The sequence below is a fragment of the Eublepharis macularius genome, chromosome 4 (assembly GCF_028583425.1).
Source record: "Eublepharis macularius isolate TG4126 chromosome 4, MPM_Emac_v1.0, whole genome shotgun sequence".
Classification (NCBI taxonomy): domain Eukaryota; kingdom Metazoa; phylum Chordata; class Lepidosauria; order Squamata; family Eublepharidae; genus Eublepharis; species Eublepharis macularius.
This window is the reverse complement of record NC_072793.1, coordinates 171,643,864-171,661,039: the sequence shown is the minus strand read 5'-3', so window position 1 is coordinate 171,661,039 and position 17,176 is coordinate 171,643,864. Positions and strand designations below refer to the sequence as shown.

General features: G+C 46.7%; 2 protein-coding genes across 3 annotated transcripts in view; one reads left to right on the top strand and one right to left on the bottom strand.

Annotated features, from left to right (window-relative positions):
• The window catches only part of LOC129328757 (zinc finger protein 493-like), a 196,553-nt gene that overhangs the window by 117,113 nt on the left and 62,264 nt on the right, over positions 1 to 17,176 (top strand). The gene's annotated exons all lie outside the window — the stretch shown is intronic.
• Positions 8,432 to 16,466, bottom strand: LOC129328738 (zinc finger protein 501-like). 2 transcript variants are annotated; one of them, XM_054978003.1, is made up of 4 exons: positions 16,391 to 16,466; positions 14,071 to 14,156; positions 12,050 to 12,142; positions 8,432 to 10,096 (listed from the first exon to the last, which is right to left on the bottom strand). In XM_054978003.1, exon 4 carries the CDS (start codon positions 10,047 to 10,049, stop codon positions 8,616 to 8,618), a length of 1,434 nt encoding a protein of 477 aa, XP_054833978.1. In that variant the 5' UTR covers positions 10,050 to 10,096; positions 12,050 to 12,142; positions 14,071 to 14,156; positions 16,391 to 16,466; the 3' UTR covers positions 8,432 to 8,615. The 2 variants fall into 2 exon arrangements, with proteins under 2 accessions (XP_054833978.1, XP_054833979.1); XM_054978004.1 differs by lacking the exons at positions 14,071 to 14,156; positions 16,391 to 16,466 and having other exon boundaries at positions 12,050 to 12,692.

Sequence of the window (17,176 nt, the reverse complement as noted above, 5' to 3'; positions counted from 1 at the left end):
AGTTCGGATCCCCACCTCGAATCAAGGTTCTGGATCCTGGTATCCTTTGGCATGGGCCATACATCGCCCCTGATTGATGCCCAAGTCAGCATCAAAGACTGGTTCTCTCATTTCAGTCGGATCTTCGTCCGACTTGATGCCCAAATTAGAATCAAAGACTGGTCCTCTCATTTCAGTCGGATCTTTGGCAGCGACACCAGCGAATCTCACACGGACAAGTCATCTGTCCAACAATTCAGCTTTCTAGATGCTCCCCATTGGCCCCCAGTCACAACCAAAGAGGTCAGAAATCTTATAAATTCCCTTAAACATGGAAAGGCCCCAGGCGAAGATATGATTCCTCTGGAGCTCTTGAAGAAATTTCCTGATTGGTGGGTGCCTGTACTGGCAAAGGTGTTCACTCAAATTAATTCAACTGGACTCCTTCCTACCGGGTGGAAACAAAGTACAGTAGTGCCCATATTCAAAAAGGGCAACAAACTGGATCCCCACAACTACTGACCCATCAGCTTGTCGGACATTGCTTCTAAACTTTACAGCAAATTCTTATTGAGAAAACTCAAAAAGAGCCCAGTAGCACCTTTAAGACTGGATTCTTTTTGATTTTGCTACTACAGACTAACACGGCTAACTCCTCTGGATCTATGATTATTGAGAAAACTGGAAGACTGGGAAGCGGATCCCCACCTTGTCTAACTGCAGGGACCTCGTTGCAGCACAGAAAGGGAGCAATGGGCTCTCCTTGGTGCAGGGGAGTGAAGGGAGGGGGAATTGAGGGAGGGGGCTCTGTCCCCCCATGCTGCACGCCCCTCTTTTCTCTCTGCTTTGGGTGTTGCATTGCGGCCCCCACCCCATGTCCCCAGCCTCCCCCCCCAAAAGCCCCTTCCAGCTCACCGCGTTCCTCCAAGACAGTCCAGGAGCAGCCCAAAGACAAAGGGAGCTGGGAGGGGGGCAGGAAATGGCTTTGCAGCCCGCCCCCTCCCCTGTCCCTCTCTAGGACTGCAGCTCTCTCTCTCTCTTTAACCCTTAGAGAGCATTTCAGCCGCCCGAGGGACCAGGAGAGGTGCCCCAGAAAGAGCATCGGAGAAAGGGGCGAATATCTATATCGGGGACGAATTTTAAGTCTTGAGCTTGGGGGCTTCTAAGCCGCCTTCCCAGTCGCTTTAACAGAAGGAGGACTGACTCGGCTTTCCTTTCCTCCAGTTTGAACTTCAGAGTTGCAAAGGAATGACAAAATATGTAATTTGTTTAGTTGTGTGCGACTCTTTTCTGACCAAATATTGTATGCTATTTACTACAAAGCCTGTGTTTTCTGTATCCTCAAAATTTGAGAGAGAACTGCATGGTGATGCACCCTATACCACTTATTACATATATTAAAGCAATATTAAAGCAGGAAAATTAGCAGTATAAAAATTAGCAGTATATTCAAGCAGTGGTAAAGCAGTAAAATGAGTTTAGGTGTGATAAAACAGTATGTCTTGCAGATATTATAATTTCCCCCAAAGTTTCCATTTTTTTTCCTAGGGAAAAAAGCCAGCTTATTTTCCACTGGATTCAAAATTGCCAGAAATTTTACATGACTCCTCTTAATGTGACCAAAGTAATTTAGTCGTTTTAGCTTCTAGGAAGAATTCAGGTTGAATTTGATCTAAAACCCACTTATTTGTCTTTTGGGTAGTTTCTTCAACAACGCACTTCAGATTAATCTATTAATCACCGTTTATTTTATTACTAGAAACAATACGCATGCGAAAAAAATGCAACAGGCTCTAGCAAACAGATTTGGAAAACCCTCACCAGGCAGCAAGTGGGTGCTTCGCAGCGGCCTGGAGACCAGAGTGGGAGGGCGCTGAGGGGAGGTGCAGGGAGGAGTGCTTAGTCCATCAATTGGGGCCCCCCATCAGCAACCGTCCACTCTCGCCTCCATGCCGCTGCAAAGCCCCCCCCCCCCGCTTACTGCCAGGAAGGGGCCCGTCAAATTGACAGCCTAAGCACTCCTCCCTGTGCCTCCCCTCAGTGCATTCCCACTGTGGCCTCCAGGCCACTGTGAAGCATCTGCTTGTCGCTGAAAGGGTCGCCCCGAATCAATGGCCTAAGCATTCCTCCATGCGCCCTCCCTCAGTGCCCTCCTGTGCTGGTCTCCAGGCTTCTGCGAAGTGCCCACTTGAACCGGGAGTGGCCCCACCACATCAATGGCCTAAGTGCTCCTCTCCACTCCTCCCCTTAGCACCCTCTCATTCTGGTCTCCTGTCTGCTGCAAAGTATCCACTTGCCACTGGGAGGGGGCCCACCAAATCAATGGCCTAAGCACTTCTTGCACCTCACAATTCAGCATGCACCCTTCTGGCGGCAAGCGGGTGCTTCGCAGCAGCATCAAGACCAGCATGCATCTGCACGAGGATAAAACATGATTTGTCACTAATACGGCTTGCATCCTACTATATAATTGAGTAAGCGTGTTTCAATGAACTCACTTTATACCCCGGTGCACCACCAGAGGGCACTGCCATGGATGGAAGCCCAGGCAAGGCACCATGTCCCTCAAGAAAATGTGCCGTGGCAGGAAGGCCAGGCTGGGTTCGAGATGGGAACAGGTGGCAATACCAGCACCCTGCTTTCAGTCAGATGGTATTAGGAACAGAAAAGGTGCCAATACTCACCCCCACCTTAACCCAGCTGGTATTAGGAGCGGAGCAGGTGGCAATGCCCGCCCCCTGTCTTCACCCAGCTGATATTTGGAGCGGAACACTGACAATATCCACCCCACCTTAACCCAGGTAATATTAGGAGCAGAACAGGTGGCAATGCCCACCCCTACCTTAACCCAGCTAGTATTAGGAGCAAAGCAGGTAGTGCCAATGCCCGCTCCCATCGTTACCCTGCTGGTATTAGGAGCAGAGCAGATGGCAATGCCCACCCCCCTTCAGCCAGTTGGGAACAGGAGAGGAGCAGATGGCAATGCCCACCACCTGCCTTACCCAGCTGGTATTAGGAGCAGAGCAGGTCGTAATGCCCACCCCCACCTTAACCCAGCTGGTATTAGGAGTGGGACAGGTGGCAATGCCTGCCCCCAGCACTTCCCACACACCCCACTAACCCAGCTAATATTAGGAGCGGAACTACAAACTGAAGAACGCACAGTCGATAATTAAAGAGCAACACTCTCTTATAATGAAGCACAAATACAATAATCCAATAACAAGACAAATTCATACATACGAGTGCTCAAATTTATACAGCAATAGCTTCTAATGACCGTGATACATCAAGAGCAAAACATCCTCTGGCATGAGCCTCTCACAGAGAGACTCCGGGACCCATTCAAGGTAAATAGGTCAATAGCTATATAACAATTACAGTTTTTTTCTTCCTTATTATTCCAATAACATTTTTTTCCCTTTTCCAGGTGCTAGAACAAAGAAGTGGAGATCCGAATGCTGTGCCCGAAAGCTGGGGCCGGCAAATTCTCATGCAGATTTTCGTCTGGTGGATTTCCTCAGGGGCATACAAACGTCCATTCTAGATGTTACAGAAAACACATTCAAAGAATACAGTCTTCACACTTTACAATCATTAATAAAACTTCTATTTCCATACACCAACCAGCTTACCCATAGATGTTCCCTATTTTGTTTTCACAAGTTAAAGCAATAGGCGCCCTCTACAGGGGAATACAAAGAGTACAGAGAAACCTCAATGCATACAAACTACAGAGGAAAACAAGGGATTTAGAGGAACCTAATTACTGCATACAAAAACGCAGATACATTCAATACTGTTCACCCCAAAAAACAATTAAACAGCAACTCATAATTTAGTCCTCTCGGCTTCATGGTGTCAAGGCTATGAATCCACTGCGCCTCCTTACGTTGTAATTCCCTTTGCTGACCTGACCCCTTACACGCCACATGTAAGACTGCCACCGAAAGGTCAGTTGTTCATGATCTATATAATGTTGGGTCAACGGTGCCTCAATGATCTTGTTTCTTATTCTGGAAACATGTTCAAAAATTCTGGTGCATAGTTGACGGATGGTATTGCCCACATATAATTTCGGGCAAGGGCAAACGATCAAATATTCTACACCTGATGTTTGACAGGTGGCAAATTGCTTCAACCGTAACTGTCTGTGTGGTCTAGTCAGGATAATGCTGTCCCCCTCACGAATCCATTGGCATACTGTGCAATGACCGCATTTGTAAGTACCAACAGGCGCAGCTACTCTCAAGGGAGCATCTGTGGTAGATGTATTCACTTCAGTATGTACCAGCATGTCTCTAATACTGCGTGTTTTTCTGAAACCTATGGTAGGCCTGAGCTCACAACCCTTAATATCAGAGACCACTGTCCAATGCCTAAAAATAACCTTACTCAATGCATTGGACAATGGTGTGTAGTCTAACGCCCACCCGATCCTCTCCTGTCTAGACTTGTTCTTAACCTCCAAAAGGGTATCTCTGGGCATATGCGAGGCTTTCCCTTGGGCAACCTGTAGAATCTTCCTCGGATATCCCCTATTTAGAAATGCCTTCATCATAGTTTCACTCCCCCGACAAAAATCCTCCTTGGTAGATGAATTCCTTTTGAGTCTTAATAGCTGGCCATATGGAATATTTCTCCTTAAGTGTGTCAGGATCTGTCATGCTAAGAGACCTTAACCTAAGTCACACCATGTTAATTTGGGTAGTTGTTTAGTCTTTCTCTCCCTCCAGGTCTAGCTGTGCCATGACTGCACTTTCCATGGGAGAGGATGCTGCGTCTTATCTGTTTTTCTTCAGAGTCGACCTTGACAGACCAGCTTTCCCACAGAAGAGCGCCCAGCAATGTGAACTCTGGGGGGAGGCTGGGAACGGAGGGTTTGATCTGTAACAACTGTCATTTTGTAACTCATTCCTAACAAAGCTTGTGCTCAGCCAGGACTATCTTGGTTCTGGAGTGTGGACCCCTATTCATGAATGCTGTCTTTCTAATAAACCTTTTGAAATCAAGAGACCTTGGCTTCTTGCAGAAGGGAGGAAGGCAGACTCTGGATAACTGGGATGCCATAGTCTGACAAAGTGGGGCAAATATGAATTACAATCTGTTGTTTTATGATAGGGTCTTACTAATAATGCATTCTCCTGGCTCCTGTAAACTGTCACATCCAAAAAGTTGATAGCCTGCATGTCAAATTGCCACGTGAACTGTATGTTTGGGTCTTGGGTGTTGAGCCACGTGCAAAAATCATTTATGACAGTATAATCACGAAACAAAACGAACAAATCATCAATATATCACCAAAATATGCATATATCATCCTGGAAGGGGTTGTTGGGACCTGTTATGTACTGAGCCTCCCATCTGGCCATAAATAAATTCACAATGCTGGGGGCAGTAGCGCACCCCATTGCAACGCCCTTAATTTGGAGGTAGAAATCCTCCTGAAATTTAAAGTAGTTCTTTTCAAGGATCAGGTCTGCTAATTGTAGCAAAAACTCAGTTGGTGGTGTTGAATCAGTCCTAGCCCGTAGTGTAAATTCAATGACATCCCTAGCCATCTCTAGTGGAATGAACATATAAAGAGACTTAACATCCATAGTAAGTAGAGCCTGATCAGGCATAATAGGTGTGCCTTCCAATATTTTTATAAAGGACCCAGTGTCCTTAACATAAGATGGAATCAATGGTACCGCCTGCTGTAAGAATGAATCCAAATACATAGACAAAGGCTCCAGAAATGAACTGCAGCCCGATGTTATTGGACGTTCGGGTGGTGGTATAACGTTCTTACGCATCGTTGGGAGCACATAAAACAATGAGATCCTCGGGGTGTCATTCATTAGAGTCATCAATTTCTCCTATAGCTGTCACCTCATTAAGAACCACTTTGATCAAGTTTTGAGTATGTGACGTAGGGTCCCTAGGGATCTTCTTATAGCTAACCCTATCATCCAATTGTCTCTGTACTTCCTCAATATACATCCCCCTATCCATCACAACAATGCCTCCCCCCTTATCGGCTGGCTTGAGGATGATGGTGGGGTCTGCCTGTAAGTTCTCAAGGGCGACCTGCTCTGCCATGGTCAAATTATTCCACGCCCTTACTGATGTTGCTTCTAACTGCTCAGTGTCTCTCAGAACCAGGCATTCAAAGGTGTCAATCCTGTGGTCCACCACCTGGGGGACAAAGGTAGATTTCTTTCTTAATTTATTTGGCAGTATAGCCTTAGCCTGCACAGGATCTGCAGCACATCTGAAAAAAACTTCCTAAGTCTGATCTGTCTAATTAATTTAAACACATCCACCCGAGTCTGGAATGATTTATATCTAGGAGTGGGCACAAAACTCAACCCCTTATTAAGAACCCTCTGTTCCACCTGGTTAAGGGGTCTAGTGGAGATGTTAAACACTAACGTTTCGTTTGGTTTTTCTGGTATGGACACTTCCTCTCTCTGCCTAAAAAATGAGTCCACTGTTCCCCATATGCAGCCCTACTCCTTAAAGTCCTCCTGCTTGGTCCCTCATCTCCCGAGCTCTCGGTGGCAGATGGTTCTGATGTGTCTAAATCCGAGAAAGTTTCCACAGGGCAAGCCCAAGATACCTTCTTACGCCTAGTAGGAACGGTTGAAGACTGGTCCCACCAGAAGTATACTTTCCCATTTACATAGCCTAAATTGTCCCTTTTAAACTTTTTAATCTTGATCTCTCTTGTTTTACTTTCAAACGCTGCAACCTCCTTTTCTAGTTCTCTGAGACGTGCGTCAAGATCTGTGGTAGGCACTGTGGCTTTAATGTACTCGCTCACTTGCTCTACCTCCTCTGTTAACAATTCAGTTTCTCTCTTGCATCTTCCTATTAATAGCAGCATTAAGTCATAGCTACATTTATTTAGTATTGCCGCCCATTTGAATTTAAAGGTGTCATCGTCAGCAAACATGGCTGGCGGTTTTTGTATGTGTAAACCTCTGGGTATGCGTTGTGCTTTATGATAGTCAAAGAGGGTGACCACATGTAATAGGAGCAGAGCAGGTGGCAATGGCCACCTCTCTTCAGCTAGCTGGGATCAGGAATGGAGAAGGTGGCAATGCCTGCCCCCACCTTACCCAACTGGTATTAGAAGCAGAGCCAGTGGCAATGCCCACCCCTGGCAATGCCCACTCTCCGCCTTAACCCAGCTGATATTAAGAGAGGACCAGATGGGAATGTCCACCCCCTGCCTTAACCCAGCTGGTATCAGGAGTGGGACAGGTGGCAATGCCCAGTCCCCTTCACCCAGCTGAGATCAGGAATAGCAGAAGGCAATGCCTGCCCCACTTCACCTGGCTGGGATCAGACACCAAGCAGGCAGCATTACCAGTCCCCCTTCAACCTACCAGAACCAGGAGCAGAGTAAGTGGCAATACCCACATCCCCTTCACCCATCTGGTATTAGGAGCTGAGTAGGTGGCAATGCCCACACCCCACCATAACCCAGTTGGTATTAGTAGCAGAGCAAGTGGAAATGCCTGCCTCCCTTCACCCAGATACAATCAGGAGCAGAGCAGATGGCGATGCCCACCCCCCTACACCTTGCTGGGATCAGGAGTAGAGCAGGTGGCAGTGTCCGCCCTGGCCATCACCCAGTTGGGATTAGGAATGGAGCAGGTGGCAATGACCGCCCCTTGCTTTCACCTGGCTAGGATCAGGCGCAACCAGGATAAGGAGTGGAGCAGGTGGCAATGCCCACCTCCTTCAATCTACCGGAATAAGTCACTGATTAGGTGGTCATGCCCACTGCTGCCTTAAGCCAGCTGGTATTAGGAGTGGAGCAGGTGGCAATGCTCACCCACTGACCTTAACACAGCTGGTATTAGGATTGGAGCAGGTGGCAATGTTCATCCCCCACCTTAACACAGCTGGTATTAGGAGCGGAGCAGGTGGCAATGCCCATCCCCCTGTCATAACCCAGTTGGGATTAGGAGTGGAGCAGGTGGCAATGCCTGCCTCGCACCTTCACCTGGCCAGGATCAGGCACAGACCAGGAGGTAACACCCTTCTTCCCTTCACCCAGCCAAGATAAGGAGCTGAGCAGGTGGCAATACTCACTCCCTTCAACCTACCAGAATAAGGCACTGAGCACGCAGCCATACCCACCTCCTTCACCCATCTGTAATCAGATGTGTAGCAATAGGCAATGCCCATTTCCCCTTCCTCCATCTGCGATCAAGAGCAGAGCTGGTGGAAATGCCACTCCTCTTTACTGGCCTGTATCAGGCATGGAGCAGGTAGCAAAGCCCACCCCCCTCACGTGGCTGAGATCAAGCGTGGAACAGATGGCAATGCCAGCTCCTGCCTTCACTGGCAAGGATCAGTGATGGAGGAGGAGGGAATGCCTGCCTATCTGCCCTCCCCTTTCTAGAGCCCGTTGTATTTTCCCCCACAATGGACTTTATTGCTAGTTTTATATATAACAGATACTGATTTGTGGGTTATTTTATTACACTGTTTTATTGCATTACTTTGGAATTTTGTATGCCAAAGTATTTTAGGTACTGTCCTTCCACACTTCAATTATGTCTATGATTTCTCCCAAATGAATCCTTAGATGAGAAGTAAAGCGTTAAACTATGACTGAAGCTTTCTCCGTGCTCCAATCATTTTGATACCTTCTCCCCTCTGTGAATTCTTTGGTGGGAAATAAGACTTCCACTTTCTCTGAAGCTTTTTCTACACTCGAGGCATTTATATGGTTTCTCCTCTGTGTGAATCCTTTGATGAACAGTCAGGTTATCCTTCCGCACAAAGCTTTTTCTGCATTCTAGGCATTTATAAAGCTTTGTATTTGTGTGAATCCTTTGATGGGAAGTTAGTTTATCCTTCCGCTGAAAACTTTTTTCACACTCATGGCATTTATACGGTTTTTCTTTTGTGTGAATCCTTTGATGAACAGTTAGATTATCCTTCCATCCAAAACTTTTTTCGCACACTAGACATTTATATGGTTTATCCCCTCTGTGAATACTTTGATGGTCAATAAATCGTCCCCTATAACTGAAGCATTTTCCACACTCTAGGCATTTATATGGTTTCTTCCCTGTGTGAATCCTTTGATGATGAACATTTAGGCTAACTTTCCATGCAAAAGATTTTTTGCACTCCAGACATTTATATGGTTTCTCCCCTCTGTGAATACTTTGATGGTCACTAAGTCGTCTACTGTGATCGAAGCATTTTCCACACTCCAGGCATTCATATGGTTTCTCCCCTCTGTGAATCCTTTGATGGGAAGTAAGGTTTCCATTATTACTGAAGACTTCCCCACATTTCAGGCATTTATATTGTTTCTCCCCGGTGTGAATCTTTTGATGGATAGTAAGGCTCCCACTCCGACTGAAGCTTTTGCCACATTCCATGCATTTATATGGTTTCTCCCCTGTGTGAATTCTTTGATGGACAGTAAGGCAATCACTCCGACTGAAGCTTTTGCCACATTCAAAGCATTTATACAGTTTCTTTCCTGTGTGAATCCTTTGATGAATAGTCAAGCTATCCTTCCACCGAAAAGTTTTTTCACACTCCAGACATTTATATTGTTTCTCCCCTCTATGAATACTTTGATGGTCATTAAATCGTCTACTGTGATCGAAGCATTTTCCACACTCCAGGCATTTATATAGTTTCTCCCCTGTGTGAAACCTTTGATGGGAAGTAAGGTTTCCATTATTACGGAAGATTTTCCCACATTTCAGGCATTTATATGGTTTCTTCCCTCTGTGAATCATTTGATGAAGAGTTAAGTTATCTTTCTGCTCGAAGCTTTCCCTAAATTCCTGGCATTTATATATTTTCTTCTTTTTATTTATGCTCCATTGAATATTAATATCTGATTTTTCAGGAAAACTTTTCCTTGTTGCAATGCACTCATTCATACCATCTTCTCTGTTCGTATTTTGCAGTCGAGAATCACCACTATATAAAAGACCTGAATTATTCCTTCCATTATGGGGGTGTTTTCCTGCCTCCTTCTTCAATACATCACAATCTTCAATGTTTTCTTTCCTATATGTATATGTAACATTTTCCTCCATCCCTGGATGGTCAGATGTTACAGCTGCTGACTCCCAGATGCCTCCTGCTGACACACAAAAAAAGCCTGGTGTAATGATAGGACGTTTCCCCCAAATATCTGTGAAACAGCTATCTACTTTGCTTTGTAATTGTTGTGTTAATGCTCAGCAGTTAAGCTCAAACCATCTCTAGCCAATTAACCCCCTCACTTTCTCAATTCCTTCTAAATTCCAAGCTAAAAGAGAGAGAATGTACATGAAAGACCTTCTGCCTCAAAATGACCCAGTGGTTTTTACTTTCTCTTTTTCTGCCTGCCTTAACTTATGGAGGTGTGAGTGGTTTCTGGGGGTTGTGTTGAGAAAAAGGGAACGAATGAAGAGAGGGACAGCCATGCATGTTTTAACACATATGACTTAAGAGTTGGAAGAGAGGTGGCCAGTCAGACGATGAAGAATGGAATCTGACATAAATAATCACCTGGATGTATTAAGTTATTTCTGCCTGTCTCTTTAACATCACTACACAGTATGGATGAAGGTGCAGCTGGTGGAAACAGGATGGAGAAAAGCCTGAAACTGGGAGAGTGACTGGCAGCGAGACAACATAAGGCTGATTGCTTAAGGTACCTGCACTCATGTAAAAAATACCATTCCTGGGGTTCTGCTTTGAAGAGAATATCTCCGTCAAGCAAAGTATCATGAGTTTCCCCCTATGTCCATGTTGGATGATAGAAATGTTGGGATTTTGGTGCTATTAAAAACAGTCTGTTTCAGGCATGCAGTCTTTAATGTTCTCAGAGACAGATGGAGGTAGATCTGAGAAACGAGGCAGGGGGCTGAACATGATCAAGGATACAAAGAAATGAACTCATTGCTGAGCTCTAGCAATTAATAAGAGCTGTATAAATACCTCATTCCTGGTGGAAAAAGATGGGTCCGCAGGGTCATTTTACCCCAGTGCCCTCAGCCAGAACTGAAGGACCTTTCTTCCAGTCCTAAGAAGGGCATCTCGCAATTTAGGAACATAACCCACATCCTCTCTTCCAGTATTATAAAGAATCAAGGGACCCTCCAAGGGATTTAGCTCCAGGGCCCTTTCTTTTTTTATCAGTTAAACATATACACATGTTTAACTGATAGCATATAGCAGAAATGGGGAAAAAACAAGGCAGTCAACTTTACATTCTAAAAGAGAAGCCAAACTTGCAAATGACAATTCAGTCTCCATTCAGTTGCTCAAAGAGGGGCAGCTGTCAATCCTCCACTGCCTCTGAAGGGAGAGGCTCTCCTGCCTCCCACGAAGGGCACCTGTTCAACCGGAGTCTGTGCTACATCGCAGTGGGCTCTGGGCATGCCTGGCTGCCCCTCCAACATGACTTGTGGTTGCTCTTTCCCTGCCCCCTCAACACTGGGGGATCTGCTACAGAGCCCTCCCCTGACTATGACCCTTCAGCATGTTTCTTGGGGAATTAAAGCAGCTTCCCAGATTGCTGCCCTGGACAACATGCAACCAACTGTTGACTGGAAGAGATACTTCCTGGCTAGGGTTTAAAATACACTGGGGAAGCCAGGATTTCCTCTGCAAGGTACTGAATTTTGAATCAGCAAACTGTACAGGCCAGACAATTAAGAATGATTTACAACACTGCTCAGTGTTCAGGATGGGAGAGCTCCCGCGTGCTGATTTGGGTCTTGTCTCTGCAGTAAAGCACAAAGTGGCTTTGCAGGCAGAACGTTTAAGGATCACATGACAAACAGCTGGTTCCCTTACCAGAGAACCACTGCCACTCGGAGAGGACAAGACTTGGTTAGACTTGGGTGAAGTGGTCTCACTTGGGAGAATGGAGTTTCCTATTTTGGAGTTTCCTATTTTGCTAAGTTCAAGATCGACAAGCAGCATTTCAGCACTCGCAAACTGATGAGAAATTCCAACTGTGAGGATAAACAAAGCCTCAGAAATCCACCACCCCTTAGAAGGAACACAAGCAATACACCGTCCCATGACAAATACAAGCAGCTACCTGCCAAGCCTTCCTCATCCTCAGGGGTCAGGAGAAACAGCTCTTCCTCTTTCTCCAGCCAGGATATGAGGTCAGGTTTGGCAATCTGAGGTCCTTTTTATGAGGGAAAAAAACACAAAGTTAGAACTTTGCTGTGTCTACATAAATTCAGCAATTCCAAACCAAGTCAGCTGTCCCTCCAGAAATTACCAGATGTAGGGTATTGGGGGGTGTGTGTGGAGTACAGCATGGATTTGAGAATCACTGGGAGTTCTGTGCCAATTCTCTGCCAAACAGAGATTGTGGCAGCCAAGCTTTCTTAGCCCATCAAGGCCTTAAGAAATTTCCATTTTGAACTTACTCAGCTTAATGAACTTTGCCCAGATTCTTGACAGCAGATATCCGCCTAATATTTGAGGTGAGCATTTCTACTCGAGAGTCAGCCTTGCTCTGCCGGAATTGTTTATGTGAATCCTGCAGGACTGGAAGCCTAAACATTGATGTGATGTTAAGAGAATGTTTGCTAATCTTTTCTTACAAAAAGGCTGGATATTTTGTTACCTGCACTCGTTCCTTACCTGCTATCCTTGTTTATAATACGATTTGGAAAAGGACACGTTGCTCTCACCATTTTTGTTTTCTGTTGGAGAGTTACTTCGTGTGAAAATTCTCCACCTTTTCAAAGGCAGAAAAAGACTGGCTTGTTTAGATAAGTGATCAAGCAGCCCTTGATTCTGACCCACCATGTCCTCCCAAAAGGAAAGACCTTGTCAGAGGGTGTCCCACGGTGGGCTAAAACTTGTGTTTGTTCTTTCTGAACAATTAAAACTAACCCTGATAGAGTGAGTTTTGTATTTCTTGAAATCTAAGGCGGAGAGGTCCTGAGATTCCCTGAGGATAACAAATAAAGGGGACAGAGAAGCGCTGAAGGTTTTGCCCGAGATTTCCTTAGGTCTTTATTCATTTTAATCCACTTGACTACAGATTTGAGAATGTTTTTTTTTCTTTTGAAAGAAAAGATGGGCCTAGAGAAATGGCTACTTTTTACTTGCAGTTTTGGATTTACAGTTTCCTCAGGGAGAGACTTTTGGATTATAAATATCCTTTATTGCTGTGCCTCAGGGGATGAGATCCTGAGTGGAATTTGTGGGGTTTTTAAAATATAACTACAAAGTGTTTTTTTTTAAATATAAAGAGCCTTAAACTAAGGAGCCTTCAAGGTCCTGAGCCTGTCTCTGGATTTCAGATGTGGATCTCCTGGAGACACAGGGCCCAAAAGGAAACACAGGGCTCAAGGGCTCCACGCAGGGGTAGAAATCAGCAGCTCTTCAGGCAAATACATGCTGATAATCGACTTAGTTTCAAAGAGGAGCAGGAATATAATATGGCACAAGGAGATAGTCCAAGGCAAAAAGGGTCCTCACCCAGGGAGGCCACGTTCCCAAAATTCTGCAGCATGACCTCCTTGTAGAGAGCCCTCTGGGCTGGGCAGAGCAGGGTCCACTCCCCCTGGGTGAAATGCACAGCCACCTCTTCAAAGGACACCCCACCCTGGAAGAAGGAGGAAAAGTATTTCTTTTTGTCACTGGAAATCTGGACCATTAAGGGATAAGCTAAAATCTGAGAAAATATATTAATCCTGGGAGAGCAACACAAAGGAGAGTGGAGAAGAGAGCTGTGGGGACATTTGGCTCCCCCCTCCCAACCCTCCTTTGAAACTCTTGGGGCCCAAGGGACTGTTATTGGCAGGGGGCTAGCAGCCATGTGGGGGAGAGGCCGAGATGCCCACATGGTAAAAGTCCAAACAGTTTTCCATGGGAGTTTCATGGTCCATATTGCTCATCATCTCTGATGGAGCTTTTGCTGCACACACCAACCAAAACAGGGAGTGGCCATTTTCCTGCCCTCCTAGTGGGCAGCTTCCACATTTGGTGGCGCCAGAACCAAGGGGCAAAACAGCCTGATCTTCTGCTTCGCAACAGAGAAGAAAGCATTTCTGTAATCCACGGCACATCTCCCCAGTGCCCTCCTCTCCCCTGTACCTGAGCTGGCTGCATAGCGGCTCTTTTCGCTTCACCACACACAGGAGGAGGCGGAGGAGGTATCAAGGGCGTCTTTTTGCTTCTGCCTGGGGTGGAGAGAAAGAAAGAAGGAGGGACATATTTTCTGTCGCAGTCTATTGAACAAACCTCTCTCTGGACTGGCTTCAAGGCACAATTCAAGATACTACACCGCGTCTCTCTTCCCCTCAGACCCCATTCTGTAAGGGGGGGCAGTCCCACTTATCTTATTCATCAGCCCCCCTCCCCTTCTTGACCTTTCCTAACCTCAGCAAATACATTCTTGAGCAATGAATCCATGATCTGCTCCCAGCCTCACCACTTCATTTTCCCCTCTGAGGGGAGTCAAGGCCTGCTCTACAAAAGTAGGAGAATGTGCTGGGAACAAGGTGATGGGATGGACTGCCTGACTCAAGGTGGTAGGTAGGAGATGTCACCTAAGAACGAAAATCTCCTGGCACAGAGAAAACTAGCCCTGCCAGAAGAAAGTTTCTGCCCTCTCTGCTTGTCTTGGCCTTGGTGCTTTTCTCTTGGAAGATTTTAACAGAGGGAAATCATGTTCCTTCACCCACAGTCTCAAGTGAAGTTTCCTTGAATCCACACAGGTAAAAAGCAGAAGAAAATGTGTAAATTCACGCCATCCACTCCACCACCTGAGGTCTCTTCCGGGTTTTCCTTCCCGCTATGCGGACCAGGTCAGAGATTCAGATTTATACACGTGCCAGACAGGGACCATGAGCAGAACCACAAGTGACAAAAGGCACAGATTGGACACCTGTCAGCTTCCCTCAAGTTTTGATGGGAAATGTAGGCAGCTTGGCGGAATGTTGGACAAGTGACAGTTGAAAAGTCCATTGGACAGCAATCAGAGAGCCAAGCTGCAAGACCAGGACGCCTACATTTCCCATCAAAACTTGAGGGAAGCAGACAAGTGTCCAATCTGTGCCTTTTGTCACTTGTGGTTCTGCTCCATGTCTCTTGCTTGCTGACCCTGAAAAGACCCTACAACTGAGGTCAATAATCTATAGGGGCTTGGAAGGAAAACATCCCTTTTAACATGCCCAGCAGAGTAGGAAAAGAGCCCCCAAAACTAACCAGAATGAGAAAGGGTGTGGGGGGGAGAAGAAACCTGATGCTTTTCAACTAGGGGAAAGACTTGTGTGATTCCTCCATTGCTGCTGCTGTGCAGATACAGTCCAGGGGCAACGGGGCTTCCTCACGGCAGGTTTCCCTGACTCAGACTCCCAGCAGTGCCCCCCATTCACACACACTGGGGATTTTTAAGTTGGTTTAAAAAATCAACAGTTGAATACTACTGTACCAGTATAACCTGATAAGTGAATGGTTATAACAATATAACAGTATTGATGCGTTGGTTTAAAGAAACAATAGAACCCTGCCCCCACATACACACCCCTTCCAGGGCAGGGGAAAATGGCTGCCATTTGGGCAGTACCAAGGGAATCTGAACTGGCCGCCATCCAAGCTTGTCTTCAAAGTTCAACTTTGCAGCAAAGGAGGCTTGGGAAAGAGAGGAGAAAAGGTGGAGATGCCCGAATACTCCACCATGCTGAGAGAAAGCAGGAAATCCACTTCGCCAAAGCATCCAACTCAGCGCAAACTGTCTAATTTGAAAAGTTAAAGACACACCAGCTTCTCTTTCCCAAAGAGAAAAGGCACCGCTTTGATATTGAAGAGGAATGTTTCCTCAGAAAATCCCACCCACCCCTTTCAGTCTTCAGGTTCTGTTAGGTGTGGGTCTTCCAAGGCTCAGGCGCCTCACTCCGTGCTCTCTTCCCTTCCTACCTCCTCCGATCCTTCCTTCCGCACCTCTCCTGCATCTGCTCCCTCCTTCTTCCGCAACCCAAATTCCTCCTCAGCCCCTCCCCCATGGGCATTCCGCCCTCCTTCCCCTGCCTCCTCTCCTAAAAGTAGCCCTCTGCAACCTGTGTGGAAGTTTGCAACAATAAAGTTGGTTAGTCTTAAAGGTGCTACTGGACTTTACTATTTTGCAAGTACAAGACTAACACGGCTAACTCCTCTGGATCTATGGAACCTGAACCCCCTTGGGCCCCGTGCAACCTCCAAAGGTGCTGAGTTCGGGTCGGACCTCAGTCCCACTGCAGGGACCTCGTCGCAGCGCAGAAAGGCGCCAATGGGGGGCGACAGGAGGGGGAATGGAGGGAGGGGGTTCTCTCCCACCCCCGGCTGCACTCCCCCCCTTTTCTCTCTGCTTCGGGTCTTGCATTGCAGCTCCCACCCCATGTCCCCAGCCTCCCCTCCAAAGCCCCTTCCAGCTCACCACGTTCTCTCCAAGCCAGTCCAGAAGCAGCCCCAAAGACAAAGACAGCTAGGGGGGGCAGGAAATGGCTTTGCAGCCCGCCCCTCCCCTGCCCCTCTCTAGAACTGCAGCTCTCTCTCTTTTTAACCCTTAGAGAGCATCTCAGAGCGGCATCCTGATCTTGCACCTTGGCTCTCCGACTGCTGTTCAATGGACTTTTCAACTGTCGCTTGTCCAACATTCCACCAAGCTGCCTACATTTCCCATCAAAACTTGAGGGAAGCTGGCAAGTGTCCAACCTGGGCCTTTTGCCACTTGTGGTTCTGCTCTCAGCCGCCCGAGGCATCAAGAGAGACGCCCCAGAAAGAGCATCAGAGAAAGGGGCGAATATCTATATCGGGGACGAATTTTAAGTCTTGAGCTTGGGAGCCTGTAAGCCGCCTTCCCAGTTGCTTTAACAGAAGGACGGACTCAGCTTTCCTTTCCTTGGAAGCAACGGCTAACAACTGGGTAAAAACGGAAATGCGAAATGGCCCTTGGTCTCCCCAGGGACACAGTCGTCTTTTTCGCCCCCCACCCCCGCTTCTACGATTTCAGGAGGCATCGCTGTGTGTTGTTTAACAACCCTGATGAGGACTAGAAACTTAAAAGAACAGCTTTAAATACCCGCCCAACTAATACACTAAGACGATCCATGGGAAGAGGTAGCAACACAAACTGTGGGGCGCAGATCAAGTTGGGTAGAGGTGTGTTTGTCTGTCTGCAGCAGTAGAAAACAGCAAGAGTCCAGTAGCACCTATAAGACTA

What these genes read in the sequence shown, in the direction of transcription:
- LOC129328738 (XM_054978003.1), bottom strand. Translation starts at nt 10,049, where the DNA reads ATGGAGGAAAATGTTACATATACATATAGGAAAGAAAACATTGAAGAT.